This window comes from Notamacropus eugenii, chromosome 6 (genome assembly GCF_028372415.1).
Source record: "Notamacropus eugenii isolate mMacEug1 chromosome 6, mMacEug1.pri_v2, whole genome shotgun sequence".
NCBI lineage: Eukaryota > Metazoa > Chordata > Mammalia > Diprotodontia > Macropodidae > Notamacropus > Notamacropus eugenii.
This window is the reverse complement of record NC_092877.1, coordinates 54830847-54846509: the sequence shown is the minus strand read 5'-3', so window position 1 is coordinate 54846509 and position 15663 is coordinate 54830847. Positions and strand designations below refer to the sequence as shown.

Here is a 15663-nt window from a genome sequence, read left to right as displayed (position 1 = left end):
GTTTGCGTGTTGGCATGTATGGGTGGAGGGGGCGGTGGTTGCGTGCACGCATGTGGTAGACTGAGAAAGAAGGATAGTTTGTGAAGTCCAGTGTTTGTGGAATTCCTCAAGGTCCTAGAACCTAATTCCACGGTGAGCATTCCACCCAATTTCCCATCTCTCCCTCTCTGTCCGACTCTAAGGACTGGTGCAACCGAAAGGTTTAGATTACAAAGGTTTATTTAGAAAATAGTTTGGTTTTTTTTTCCTCCTTTTTGGCAAACATTTTAAATACTTTCAGGTAATCAAAAGATTGTCGATGCCCTTGACGGTCACGCCGGCCCTTTTTCCTTAATCTCTCCCCTGCCTCATTCCCCGCTACTTTCTCCAGCTATGCAAACCCTGGTCCTGAGGTCCGGTCAAACCTTATCTTCAGTGTGCGCCCTCAGCCGGAGTCCGCAGGACTTGCACCGGGCCGGCTGGCTTGGGAAGACAGATTTCGCGCAGACCTCGAACTAAGGTTTCTCCTTTTCCTTTCTATCCTGCCCTCCCCCTCCAGCTTCTCTGCCTCTCCTCCACAATCCTTTACTGCTCCTCCGCCTCCCCATCAGGTGTCCTTCCACCTCTCTCCTCACATCTTCCCCAACTCCCGAGTCACCCTTTCAAGAGTTCCTCCTGCTCAAGTTCAGCCCGGTCGCTCCCTCGGGACTCCCTCCATCCTTCCTCCTCCCAGCCCCACCCCGAGCCCACCGGAGGTCACTGCAAGAAGGTCTTCTTCTTCTTTTTGAACAGGATGTGCTTGAAGGACCTCCGGAAGTCTTGGTTGAAAATGGTGTAGATAACTGGGTTGAGAGAGCTATTGCAATAACCGATCCAGAAAAAGAACTTGAAGAGAGTCTCGGGCACCTGACAGGCCTCCCTGCAGATGCCATACAGGCTGTAGGTGAAGAAGAAAGGGAACCAACAAACCACGAACACGCCCATGATCACAGCCAGCACGAAAGTGAAGCGCTTCTCTCGGGCCTGGGTCACCTTTCGGCGGCACAGGCTGCTGCGCTTGCGGCGCCGGTGAGACGAGAAGAACTCGAGGGAGCGGTTGCTAGCCCGTGACAGGCGGCTCCCAGCACCTGCAGACGGGCCTCCTTTGGTGGAGGAAAAGGAGAAGGAGAAGCCGCGGCTGCCCTTGCGGGCTAATGCCTCCTCTCGGCTGCGCCGCCGGCGCCGGTTCTCAGAGGTGCTGCTCTCCTCCAGTTCGATGTCCTCGAGCTCGGCACTCTTCCGCAGCTGGTGGTGGTGATGGTGGTGGTGATGGTGAAGGTGATGGTGGTGATGGTGGAGGTGATAGTGCCCATTCTCCCCAGGCTGGAGGCGCAAGGAGGTGGCGGCAGCTGCGGCGGTCGAGGGCCCGGCCCCCACGGGCGGTCGGCTGAGCCCGTTCTCCGTCTGGGACGAGCCCTCGGGCACCGTGCGCTTCTCAGACAGCGTCCGCGTCCGCAGTTTGGCCACCCGGTAGATTCGCACGTAGACCAGCACCATGATGATGCAGGGCGCGAAGAAGGAACCGATGCAGGAGGAAAGAATGTACCACGTCTCGTCGTTGAGCTCGCACTGGGGGTACTGGTCGTCCTCCGGGTCCCGGTAGAGGGAGATGAGCGGAGGGAAGGAGATGACGGCCGAGATGAGCCACACCGTCACGATAATGCCTTTGATCCGGCGTGGGGTACGTTTCAGGTTGTATTCCACCGCCTGCGTCACGGACCAGTAGCGGTCCAGGCTGATGGCGCACAGGTGCACTATGGAGGAGGTGCAGAAGAGGACGTCCAGCGCCAGGTAAATGTCGCACCACACCTTGCCGAAGTACCAGTAGTTCATGAGCTCTCTGGCCAGCGAGAAGGGCATGACCAAAGTGGCCACCAGAATGTCGGCGCTGGCCAGGGACACAAGGAATAAGTTTTGAGGTGCTTTCAGGGCACGGCTGGTCAACACAGCGATCACCACCAGCACGTTGCCCACGATGGTAAAGATGATGAGAAAGCTCACCACCGCCGCCAAGCCTGCCACCTCCGCGGGCGAATACTGGCTAGGGGGCTGCCTCTCCGCGGCCCACAGGGACTCGTTGGAGGACCCCCCGCGGTCGCTGGAGTCGGTGCTGTTGGTCGTCAGCTGGAGATCCATGGCCCCACTACAAGAGCAGAAGTAGAGGCGTCCCCTCCTGGCCCCGAGCCCCGGAGCAGAGTCGGCTCGGGTGCTCCCTACTCGGACTCAGTGCCTTCATTGCCGACTTCTCTTTGCACTGGCAGCGAGCGGCAGCTCCCCGCAGGAGCTTCCCTCAGTGAACAGTGCCCACGGGAGACTAGGGCGCGTCGTCCCTTCTCCTCGTCCCGAGGCTCTCCCCGGCTCAGAGCAGCACTGGCCCAGCTCTGCCGAATACGCCGTGCGTCCGGAAGGGTATCAGTCCGAGAAGAGTACCAGACAAACCCGATGGAAAAACCCCGAGGCCGGAGCTTTTCCTCAGCTCCCAAGCCTGCAGGGGCAAGCAAGGTTTGTTAAGTGCAGGCAGGAAGAAAAAGAAAAGGCTACTGGGTGGGGGGGGAGGGGAGGGAGCCTTAGGGGGTCAAAGCACAGAAGCGTGACCCGTCCAGCCCTCCCATGCACACACACACCCTCACTCCCTCCGCCCCTCTGGTGCTTAGCTGGTCAGTAAGAAAACCTGGGTCGCGGCGACTAGAAATCTACGCGATCTCGCCTGGCAAAGCTCGCTGGAGTTAAATGCGACCGTAGCTGTGGCTGTGGCGGCGGCTGCAGCAATCCCATGGCGAAGCGCTTATCCTGCTGGGTCGGTTGGCTTCCTGCCCAGCAGGCGATACCCCTCGACGCGGGGCCCTACTGCTTGCACCGCGCTGTCCCAGGCGGGCTTGGACTCCAGCTCCTGTACTGGCGGAGAATGGCGCTACTGCCCCGTCCGTCTCCGCCTAGCCTGGCGCCTCCACGGGCGCTGCCTCCTCCTCTCTTCCTTCTCCTCCTCCTCCTCCTCCCAGGCGCAGCGCCCCGAGTAGCGGCGGAGCTCCCTGCCAGGCGCTGTCACGCCCACCTGCGCCGCCAAAACCGACTAGGAGCTTGGGGAAGGGGGAGGGGGTCAGGGGCGCGCCCAAGGCTCAGGGCGCCCACGGGACAAGGCAGTCCAGGAGCTGGCTCGGCCTTGTTCTGCGTCGCACCTGCTCCAAGTTTACTTTTCCGACCTTCTTTACCCCCTCTCGGCCCCCAGCGGGCTGCTTTTGGCTTTGTCTTCGCCACTCGACTGGTCACTTCCCTTCCTTCTCCAGGCGTTTGCTGCGCGTAATGGAGAGAGACTGAGGGAGACTGGCAGAGAAGCAAGCCCGCCGCCTGGATCCCGTAGCTCAGCCGTAAACTCGAGTGGAGACGTCTGGGTTTGGATTCCAACTTCGTTTATTGTTCCGCACCGTGTGGTCTGTGTGTGTATGTCTGTTTGCGGAGGGGGCGGGGAGGGGGGCTGAGGAGGCGGGGCTGAGGGAGAAGGGAGGAGGGAGGGAAGGATCTTAGAATTTAGTTTTGGAGGTAGAGCCTTCACACGCTTGAGGTCAGTGTAACAACGCGCGTCAGCCCATCTGGTCGGGAAGAAGCTGAGGAATTTTATTCTAGTCTAACATTGCGTGTGTGTGTGTGTGTGTGTGTGTGTGTGTGTGTGTGTGTGTGTGTGTGTGTGTGTGTGTGTCTTTTGAGCATTTCATTCTGTCACTGTCACATTAACACTTACTGCAGCTTCTTTAGCATTAACACTTACGCCTGTGTTCTCGTACGTTCATGGACTCATAGATACATAGGATGTCTCAGTAGTGGGGGAATCATAGAACATAGATCCTGAAATTCCAGATCTAGAAGGAACCTTAGAACATGGATCTCATTTCTGCAGAAAGGACCCTTAGAGATCAATAAGTTCAACTCTCTCGTTCCACGGAGGCCCAGGAAGGGAAAGTCACCTGCCTGAAGTGACACTGTGAATTAATGATAAAGCCTAGACTCAAACCCAGTTCTCTGGACTTTTTTTTTGTCAGAGTCCTTACTCATACACTGCCAAAGGTTTCCAAGGAGGCAGGCTGTCCCCCAGAAAACCAGCTCTGTCTGCTGCACATTTATAAATGAAATCCTCTTGGAATCACAGTGGCAGAATCCCAACCATTTTCCATGGGAAGAATCTCTGTATATCCTAATGGTGAGCTTTTCTTATTAACTTCATCCTTAAAAAAAAAAAAAAGTACCAGGTTCCTGTGGTTATTATTGTTATTATTATAGGGAAGTCTATTAAAAATCCACTTATTTATGGAAAGCATCGAATTGCACAGCTTGGATTGGATGGGGGAGGGAGGACGTTTGGCCTGGCTCCCCAATACAAGTGCACCTAGAAATCATACCCCAGCTTTTGGGAGTAGGAGACTATTAGGCAGTAGTACCCCTATATCAAGCACAGATATTTAAATGTGCATCTCTGGACCATATGCTCCCGTGGTGGCAGCTTCCAAAACTGTCTTTTTTTTTTCTGAGCCATTGTCTGTCCCCCTTCAGGATGGTAGGAAGGCAGGCTGCTATTTTTGCAGTGGTGTGGGAATCTGCCTTTGGATGGGAACTGCATACACTATACCTTGGATGGAACTGCATACAAGATACCTTGATGAGGGTTGGAAGTAGGAGTGAAGATAGAAGAGAAAAGAGCTAGCTGGACAGAAAGGCGATTAGGGTTTGACTCATGTCAGGACACCTGGGCTCCAGTCCTAGTTCTCAGTTTATTTATTAGACCCTCAGCTCCTGCACTGCTCCAAACTTATAAATATGAAATTGACTTATAATGTTTTCTGGAAGTTGCAGAGATGGAATTCAAACCCAGGTGTTCTGGTACCAAAATCACTGCACCATGCAAAACTGCTGAGGTTCGATTAGCTGGAGGCAGGACTCCTCTGGGAATGCTTGCTGAGTATGCTTTCAGGGATACCCAATCAGTATGTAGTATTGGAAATGATCTGCCTAGCCCCACCCTCAAAATCCCAGGTATATCCCTGTTGATATGTTGTCCATATCCTGAGGCTATGCTACTGAGCCTCAGGGAAAGGTCAGAGAGAAAAAAAGAAGAAAAGAAAACAGAAAGTTGACCCAAGGAGATTGAACCAATTAAAATGGGTATTCCATGTTCTTAACCAGAGATAACTCTCTGACAGCAATTATGTCATTACTACTGAGTGCGACTTCCTAGGCTATGGATGTTTTTCTTGTAAACAGAGTGAAGTCACATTATCCCAGACATTTAAAATTAATCTTGATAAACCACTACAGATTATCCATTAGCACACTGCCCTTTGCCAACTGGGAGAAAAGGTAGACTCTACTAACTTATTAAATCACAAATGTGGGCACTTAAACCTGGGCAAGTATAGGGCTGAGCAAAAAGACATTTAGGTCACCTTTTTGGATCTCTTCATGATATCAGAAAGTGTAAACCACAAAGGAATTGCTTGTCACCTTTAGGCCTGAGCCATATGGGGAGGCACGTTAGTAATGTATACTTTTTATTATTTTTATATAGCATACAGACTCTGTGGCCACCAGCAAATACTAATTTCTGTGAACCTCAACTTTCTCATTTGCAAAATGAGAATACCTCATAGAATTGTAATGGAGAAAGGAGAGACTAAAGTCCCGAACACACTGGTAAAATAACATTTTTATGTCATTTAATAGAAGGGACCAAATAAATATTAATATAGCACCTACTATGTAACAGATACTTTGCTAAGCTATTAACTGATCTGTTACTCACAGCAATGCTTCCCAGCTTGCTATTGTTATGCTCATTTTACAAATGAGGAAACTGAGGCAAAGGTGAAGTGACTTGACCAGGGTCACACTGCTAGGAAGTATCTGAGGTTCAATGCGATCTCAGGTCATCCTGACTCCAGGCCCAGCACTCTATTCATGGCGCCACCTAGCTGCATCTAACCTTCCATGAAATCCTGCTTATCTGCCTCCTTTTGCCAGGAAGGTTTATGCCAGGAAAAGACTGACTGTTGAGAAGTTATCAAGTAGAATCCTGGAAACAGCTGGATGTGTACTTTCTGAGGACCAGCTTATCCGTGTAAGTACAAAGACTCATCACTGGCCAGGTGGCCACTCAACAATGAAATCTTCGGCTATGGCAACCCAAGAAATTACAAAATGTCCCCCATTCTTTGTGAATCCCTGCTAATTCTCCAGGGACTGCTATGGAACATCGAGCAGGGAGTGCTAAGAATTACTCAGTTTTTAGGCCATCTGGAAACAGGCACTTAACTGCTGGTCCTCTAAACTCAAGATCCTTATTGAGCGACCATTAGGAGGACTGAAGGAATTGAATTATATCGATCTTGGCATTCTCATGATAGAATAAAACCTGAAGATGAAAAAGGAATCATGGCTAAATGGAAGGCTGGCTCACAGATCCTTGGAGGGAAAGACAAATGAATGGGTTGGCAGTTGTCTTATTTTGCTTCTGAAGGCAAGCAATGTTTCATAGAACATTACTTATTATCGACCTTTGCAAAATCAAACAAACAAACAAAAAACCTATCGTCATATAATACACGTACTAGCTTTGCAAGCACAGGTAAGTACTAACTTCACTGAACCTCAGTTTTCTCATCTGTAAAATGGACATCCATAATACACTATGTGAAAGGATTGTTGGGAGGGAGGTTCTTTGTAAACATTAATGAACTCCAGCATTTTGAGTCACTGAAATCTATCATCTCATCTGCTCTCCTCATTTGACAGATGAGATAACTAAAGTGTGAAAAGCAGCGACCCAGTCATGTTACTAGTAGCTGAGCCATGGCTAAGACCAGGTTTCCTGATTGTTCTCACCCCACTCCACCCCCAACCACAGTTAAGAGAAATCAATGAAACTAAGACTTTGAAAGATTAAGCCTTATGGCATAAGGTTGTTTTTTTTTATTTTTCTTTTAAAAATTTACTGAGGGGTAGAGTTGTAAGGAACTTCAAAGTCACTTATTCCAATGGCATATAGGCAAAAATACCCTCAGACATGTTTCAAATAAATCACTAGGGAGGGGGAATCCATTTTCTCCATGGCAGCCCATGTCCCTTTTGGTTATGAGACACCTGAAACTATTCACTGGGGCCTCGGAAAAGCAACCTCAGCTATACTGTCAGTTCATAGCCACTCAAAACTGAGGAAATGGAACCAACTAGAAAGAGTGTCACACATGACATTCCAAGTTTATAGCCAGAGATGTATCTTTCACTGTATTTCACCATGTATATCACATATATAACCATAAGCCCTACCTCTGTTGAACTTTACTAGACATAAAAGGGACATAATCAATACAAAGCGAAGACATTTAATGAAATAGAATAGTAAGAAAAGACCTCCCCCACCCCCCAAATAGCTGGGACATACTCTCCCACAAATTCACACACCATCTGTGGAAAGAGTGAACACACTTCAGGAACACTAGTGGCTACATATGGTTGAACATGCATATGGGGTGGCAACTCCCACATTTAACTCTGCAGATGTCTTCTGGTGACATCACATTACTATCTGCTGCTTCTGACTGCTCTCTGCTGTCACCTACTGGACTGAAGCTGCTAAAACTGGAATCCTAAGCATCTTTGTAATATCTTCTCTATAGGAGGGGAAATGGGCTCTGCATTCTCTCTTATAGCTTAAGGTACAGAAACTAAGCTTTTGTTTTCATTGTTTTCTTTTGTCTTCTTCTTTTTTTTTTTTAGAGAAGCAGGAAACTCACTCATGCAGTCATGATAAGGAAAAGTAATTTTCTCTGTATAAAGAGAGGGAAGTCTGTAAATTTCCAGAATCTTTCCCTATAGGGATCAAACTCTTATAATACAGAACAGCACACAATATTTAGTTTATCTTTGAACCTACTTCCCCCTGCTGGTAGCATCATCTTTTCTGTCCCAATTTTCTGGTTTAAGATGAGTGAGTTTTCATGTATCTTGCTTAAGCCCTTATTGACATCCTATGCCTCCCAAGATCCATTGCAAGGTATTCCACCAGAGAAACTTCACCACAATTTCCCTCAACCAAGCATGGGTTTTCCCATGCAAGCTGATGATGGGAGAATGGAGTCAAGAACCAAAGAGGCTGGCTAGATGAGGCTGCTGTAAGGGTATAGTAATATCTCAAGTCCTTTATTCCAGATATCTCCTTTTTATATGCAAATATGACTGGATCCTTTCCCCCCTTCCCCAAACTTTGACCTGTGCAACCGATGGCCCAGTGAAAAGTCTATCTGTACTGTACCTTCATATGTTCTCCCCCTTTAGAATGTAAATTTCTTGGGAGTAGAGATTGTTTCATTTATTACATTTGAATCCCCAGTGCTTCACACACTACCTGGCTCCTAGTAAGTGCTTAATGAAGGCTTGTTGATAGATTCTTGATGAAAGGCAGAATGGTAAAGGGGAAAGAACACCAACATTAGAAATCAAGAGCCTGATTTCAGATGCTGAGTCTACAGAATTTCTAGCTTCCCTGGGCCCTAAGTTTCTCCTCTTCTAAATTAAGACTTTAGATGACATGTCTGCTTAAGGTCCTTTCTTGATCCAGTCTGTGGTCACAGCATTCATTTTTTTCCTTCTTTTTAAAAATTTATTTTTAGTTCTCAACATTTACTTTCATAAGATTTTCAGTTCCAAACATGCATCTGCATGTATAGTCATAATAAATTTATTGTCACATTAATCATATTATGAAAGAAGAATCAGTGCAAAAGGGAAAAACCACGAGAAAAAAGAGAGAAAATAGTGTGCTTTGAGCTGCACTCAGACTCCATAGTTCTTTCTCAGGATTTGGGTAGCCTTTTCTGTCATGAGTCTTTTGGAATTGTCTTGGATCATTGTGTTGCTGAGAAGAGTTAAGTCTATCAAAGTTTGTCATCAGACAAAGTTACTGTTACTGTATACAATGTTCTCCTGGTTCTGTTCACTTCAATCAGCATCAGTTCATGTAGGTCTTTCCAAGTTTTTTTCTGAAATCCACCTATTCATCGTTCCTTATAGCACAATAGTATTCCATTACATTCATATACTACAACTTGTTCAGCCATTTCCTAATTGATGGGCATCCCCTCAGTTTCCAGTTCTTTGCCACCACAAAAAGATCTGCTATAAATATTTTTGTACATGTGGGTCCTTTTCCCTTTTTTATGATCTCTTTGGGATGCAGATCTAGTACCGGTATTGCTGGATCAAAGGGTATGCAGAGTTTTTTTAGCCCTTTGAGTATAGTTGGTCATAGGATTCTTAGTGGATTAATGGAGGTGGGAGGGAGGAGACCTACACAATCTAGAGATTATTAAAAAAAAAAAAAAAAGGCTTCCTTGTACAATGAGGAAGATAAATCTGTTGTCCCAGCCCTGAGACAAGAAACAATTATAATCATCTCATGAAGCATTGAGATAGAGCAACTTGGAGGACCCCAGTTCAGACTCCTTCCCAGTTTCTCACTAACCTGTTGATATTGGGCAAGCCATTAAACCTCTCTAAGCTTCAGCTTCCACCTTTGTGGAGTAGAGAAAATAATTCCTGTCCTGGCACCATGCTGGATTGTTGTTTGGATCAAATGAACTAATGATTTTGCTGTGTTTTTTTTTCCTGTGATTGATACATGAAACTAACCAAAATAAGGGATTTCTCTTGGATTTCTGTCCCTTCCTCTTTTTATCTATTTCCTGGCTTCCTTTGAGTTTCAGCTAAAATCTTACCTTTTACAAGAAGTCTTTTCTGGTCCCCACTTAATACTAGTGTCTTACCTTTGTTGGATGAGTCTAATTTATTCTATGTATTTCTTGTCTTTATGTAGTTATTTGTTTAGACTGTGAGCTCCTTGAATGAAGAGACTTCTTTTTTGCCTTTGTATCTCCAGTCCATAGCACAGTGCCTGACACATAGTAGGTGCTTAATAAAATCTTAATAAAAAGCGATTTGACCTAAATGCAAAATCAGTGATTCATTCATTCAATAGATGCTAGCTGAGAAGATGTACCAAATGTTAAGCGAGAAGAGAGGAGGAGGACGAGAAGAACTCACACTTACACATGTAGAACACCCTTTTGGGCTACCCACTCTTAACCGGAATTGAAAGATTGTGTCCAGGCAGTGGGTGCCTTTCCCTGGATTCAAGTTTCTCTGTCCACACTGGCAAAACTATTATTATTCATGTGTCCCCAGAAGTGTATTTAGAAAATTAGCACAAAGCAAAGACTTTCATTGAGACTGTATCATAAGAACAGTTATCAAGAAAATATTCCCTGCATAAGACTGGGAAAAACTCTCCCACAACTACACACATCATCGGTGGGAAGAATGAGCTCTACAGAGTACACTAGGATAGAGACACATGGAAAACACACAGCGAAGGTATCTCACACCTCTAGCACTGCAAGGCTCCAGTGTCCTTTCGCCTCTCTTCTTATCTTCATGTTCTTCCCAAGAAAGTGGAGCATCTTTGCTGGGCATGTCATTGGTGGACTCCCTGGGCTTATTCCTCTATGCAACTCAAGCCCAACTGGCTCTCTTCTTGACTCAGAGAGTTCACATTCCTCAGAGCTGTTTCCTGTCTTAATTGCTAAACTTGCACCAGCATATCACTGTTATCCCGTCCACATATTATTCCACATATTATCCCCTTAGGGGGGAGGGTTTAGAGGTGTGCCACCCCCCCCCCCCACTGCAATCTAGAAAATCCATGTAAAATTTTTTGTTCCTCCCTTTGTATCAGGGAAGAAGTTTGAATTATTTTGACACTAGAAGATAAAATATGTTTATATTATACAATTCTGTACATATAGTTTATATATTTCTAAGTTTCTAAACTTTTTCTGTGTCATCTACTGACCTTTTTGTATTGTCTTGAACTTCTGAAAAACTCCCCCAAAAGTCCCATTTAATTTCTTATTCTGACCTGTAATATATTGAAACTTCAATGGGGAAAGTCAAGATTTGGAAGGGATAACTATAATATCTTTTTAGTGGTTGAGTAGCTTCACTGCAAGATTATTTGGCTGGGGGACAGGGGGAATGGAGAAAGAAAGAAATCCCTTCCCACCCCCAGGAGCCAAGAAATCATTCCTTCTGATGGGCCAAGTCCTTCCACAGCTGTCTCTCTTTTCTCCTCCAGGGATAACACAAAGAAGTTTATTATGCCTCTACTAATTCCCTACAGAGTGTACCATTTTGAAAAGCCACCAAGACATGGATGATCCTTCAACCATTATTCCCATTACTTTTTACTAAATAAGTTCTTCCTACCTTGTAAAAGTTAAAAATGTGTAAAACCTTTCTTTGTACTTTGCTTAAGACCTTGGCACTTATCTGTCTCTGTTATTTGTCCCTTACATTCTGTAATTTTATCTGGGAGGGGGGAGGAGAATGGGGAGGTTCAATGATTAGGGATCCTTTGATCAATCTTCTCTCCCTCATTAATTCCACTTAAGTTTTACATTTTGAATTTCCTTTCCTTAATATTTAAAAGTCTTCCTTTTGGTCACTTACAAAATTTGCTGATTATCATCAGAATTGTCATATTTAACTACCAGATATTTTGAGTTTGAAGCATAGATTTTTAGGATTTTGTTTGTTTTCTTGGAGGCAATCTGTACATTGTTTCAGTGGGCACTTTGTTTTTTGTGCTGAGGAGTTCTAGTCAAGTTTTTGTTGTTGTTGGCGTGTGTGTGTGTGTGTGTGCATGTGCGTGTGTGTGTGTGTGTGTGATTTCTTACATTATAGTGTTTAGGTTTTTTGAATTGTCAGATTCTTTTGGGAGATTTGTAATCCTTAAATTGTCACTACACATACATCCTGTCTTCAGAATTAATGTACGGAAATCATGTTTTCCTTTAGTTTTGTTGCTTTTGGCTTCTCTTTTTCTAGTTTGTCCTTAACTTCTATTCATTTTCATTTCTAGTTATTCTTTCATTTTTTCTTTGGTGAGAGTTGCCACTATGGATTCCAGGTTTTCTATTCTACCAATTATTTCTTCTGTATAGGCTATAAATTCTGCTTTCACAATTGTTCTTTCTCTTTAAACCATTCAGGAACATCCTCTTGTTCCATGCTCTCTTGGAAATTCTCAGGTTCCTTTCTCTCATCAGATATTGTTTACTTTTTCTTTGTTTTACAGTATTTGTTCATGAGATCCTGGAATTTTTTTTAGCTGCTATGAAGGCCATGTTTCCTTCTATATTTAATATCTTCACTGTTGATTTATTAGGTTATGTTCAGGGTTTTTAGCTGAGTTTTCTTCCACTTAAGACCTTTGGAAATTGCATTCTTTTTAAATTATTTTTCCCTATTCTTCATTTTCTGCCTCCTTCCCCTTTGATTTCAGTTTGCCTTGGTGCTAGACTTCAAGCCATGCCAGCCTTCTTCTCTGCAATTAATGTTTCACTTGTCTCAGTTTCTGTCCCAAATGACTGCTAGAGGGAGGAGGGAAGCATAAATTTTTTTCTATCTAGATGCTAGACATTTCCTCCCAGGTTTAGTGGAGTGTCACACGGAAACACATAGTTCCCATTCGTTCTCTTCCTCATCTCTCAAGATGAATTCTGTCCTAACTGTGTAGCAAGCTTTTGCCTTTTGTTTTTTACTGACATTGGGAAGAGTGAGGGGGTAGAGTTAAATTCTATTATAAATCCTGTAGTTTGGTTTGAATAGCCCTATCCAAATGGTGGACTGTGAGGGAAAGAGTGCTAAGTAAGTACATTAGAGGTTAAAGATTAGCCTCCTGAGCTACTGGTTGATTGAATTGTTACCTCATTGGTTCTTAGCAGCCTAGACTGTGGAGACAGATGAAGCTATTTTATCTCTTGCACATTGTTCCTATGTTAGAAAGGTTTAAAAGATCATGCAGATGAGAGAAAATGTCTAGTTTCTATCTTGTTGGTCACATGACCAGGAATTATTCATTGCAGCCTTGGGGTAGAAATAAATAAAAACTTCATGTGCTCACCCACATGGCCCTAGAAAAGAGTTGGTACTCAGTGTGTAGTTCCTGCCCCGGTGATGACAGGTCATAGCATAAACTATCAACACGTGGCAGCTACGGAGAGGAAAGCCATGTCCAAAGGTCAATATTTTTGGAGTTCCTTGGTAATTCTTCTCTACCAGCTCCAAGTTGGAAAGGACTCAAATCTGCTCTTCTGGCTAGGAAAGCAGAATTTTCTTCAGCATCATGGGGCTAGAAATTAGGTTTCTAGGAGAATCATCACACAATAGGACCAGGAGAGTCTTCAAAGCCACTTCATCTAGCACAACTTTGTTATTTTACCAGTGAAGAAAGCAAATGTAATAGAGGAGATTCAGATCAAAGTCCTGTGGTTCTGGAACTAGGGTTCTTTCCACGGTAACACAACTGGGCATCTGGAGACGGCCTTGTAAATGACCTACAATCAAGATCAGATTTGCTATTGAGATAAGAAGAATTTTAGCCCCTTGATTTTGCAGATGAAGAAATGGAGACCCAGATAGAGGAAGGGACCTGTCCATGGTCACAAAGGCAGTAAGTTATAGGTCAGATTCAAAGTCAGGCCTTCTCACTCCAATGTTCTTTCCACTGCACTAGGAGAATTATGCCTAGCATTTATAGAGCACTTTAAGATTTACAAAATACTGCACATGTTATCTCATTTGATCCTCACATCCACCCTGAGAGGTAGGTGTTGTTATCATCTCCATTTTACAGATGAAGAAACTGAGACAAACAAGTTAAGTGAGTTGCCCAGGGTCACACAGCTAGTTAAGTGTCTGAGTCATTATTTTAATTCAGGTCTTCCTAACTACAGGTACAATGTTCTATATACTGTGCCACCTGCGGTAAGAGCAAGGGTGACAACCAGACAAAATGCTATGAAGATTTAAGAAGTCATAGATTATTTTCAGGGGCAGCTATGTGGCTCCAGTGCCAGTCCCAGAGTTAGGAAGACCTGATTTCAAATCTAGCCTCAGATACTTACTAGCTGTATGACCCTGGGCAAGTCACTTAACCCTGTTTGCCTCAGTTTCCTCATCTGTAAAATGAGCTGGAGAAGGAAATGGCAAAACCTCTCTAGTACCTTTACCAAGAAAACTCCAAATGTGGTCACAGAGAGTCAGACATGATTGAAATATGACAACAACAACACAAAGATTATTTTCACCTGATGGCGAATAGAGTGGTTTAGGGAAGGCTTCAGGGAAGAAGGGATTTCTAAACTGGGTGGTGAAGAAAGGGGGAGACTTCAATATTCAGGGAGAGTGACTAGCAATGAGATGATGTTTATTTTCAAAACTTCAGTGAAAGGGTCGGGAAGACTAGTAAAGATTCTGTGAAGAGAAAAGAAGGACTGCTTAGATTTTGGCTCCAAAAGATTAATTTTCACCTTACCTGTCTCACTGAATGAGTTAATCCCATCCCTGGACTTTCATATGTGCCCTTCCCCCTGCTGGGGAAATCTTCCCTTTTCCTGTCAACAGAAGGGAATTAGAGCTCCAGCCAATGTTACACTACCTGGGCTGAAGAAGACTTGGGTTCTTATCTCTGGGTTGCCACTGCATGACTTGGGGCCATCATTTCCCTTTTCTGGGACTTTGTTTTCTCCTCTGTTGAATGAAAGGATCAGATCAGATAATACCCCAAGGCTTAGCTATCTCTGCTACTCAGTGCTTAAGTTCTCTTCTAGTCCTAACACCCTACATTCAAAGTTCTTTGTTCTTTTAGTTTTTCACTTTGAGTGAATGAACTTAGGACAGTCATAAAAGTAAAGAATGCCCTGCTCTTAACAAAACACATGAAGTGTCCACTATTACAAGAAGGGAGCTTGTAATTCTTTGGACACAGGTTTCATTAGGATACAGGGTGGATGTAATGATTACAGAAGTGATTCAGACTTGAAGAAATTAAGATAAGAAGCCATACTAATGGATGAAACCCTGGGGAAAAGAAAAAGAAATAATAAATGGAGAGCAGTAGAGAAAAAAATTATGGGATCCTGTATTTGGAGCTGAAATACATTTCAGGGGCTGTGGAATCTCCTTCCTATCCCATTTGGCAGATGAGGAAATGAAAAGTTAATTGCCCGGGGTTAAGTGATTTCTCCAGGGTCACAGAACAATTAAGGGTCTGAGGCAGGACTGGAATGCAGGTCTTGACTTCAAGTCAGAGCTCTCTCCATTACAGCTTGTGGTCTCCCTGGTAATAAATTTATCACCTGGAAAGTTCTGGGACATTTCCCAGGAGTTATTTTGTGGAGAGGCGAGAATAGTTTGAGTGATACTGCCATGGCATCTGCAAAGTCAGGAGTACTGGTGGAATTCTAATGACCCTGGAATCTAGCTGAGACTATATCATCTAGGCTGCCCTGAAATGTTAGCTGATCTCCATACTGACCATTGACAAGGAATGATTGGTGATTTCCTACTCTCATCCCTCCATGTGTTGATGGATGGTTTGCCTACCTCCTGATGAGTATCCACCCCGCCGCCAACATTTATATTCCATTCCTCCAACTCTAGAGGTTACAAGGGTCACCTCCATTTGTGTTTGGGGTAAATGGAAGATTTTCTATTACTTGATTTAGTTTATTTTGTGTACCCTGTTTTTATGTCTAAATTAAA

At 44.6% G+C, this 15663-nt stretch overlaps 1 protein-coding gene across 1 annotated transcript; it reads right to left on the bottom strand.

Moving 5' to 3' along the window:
• Window positions 1-201: 201 nt before the first annotated feature.
• ADRA2C (adrenoceptor alpha 2C) lies at window positions 202-2793 on the bottom strand. Its single transcript, XM_072620116.1, is given in 3 exon segments — window positions 202-2217; window positions 2219-2503; window positions 2690-2793. Coding segments are annotated over 2 exon segments (1518 nt in total). The 5' UTR covers window positions 2255-2503; window positions 2690-2793; the 3' UTR covers window positions 202-735.
• Window positions 2794-15663: the final 12870 nt, after the last annotated feature.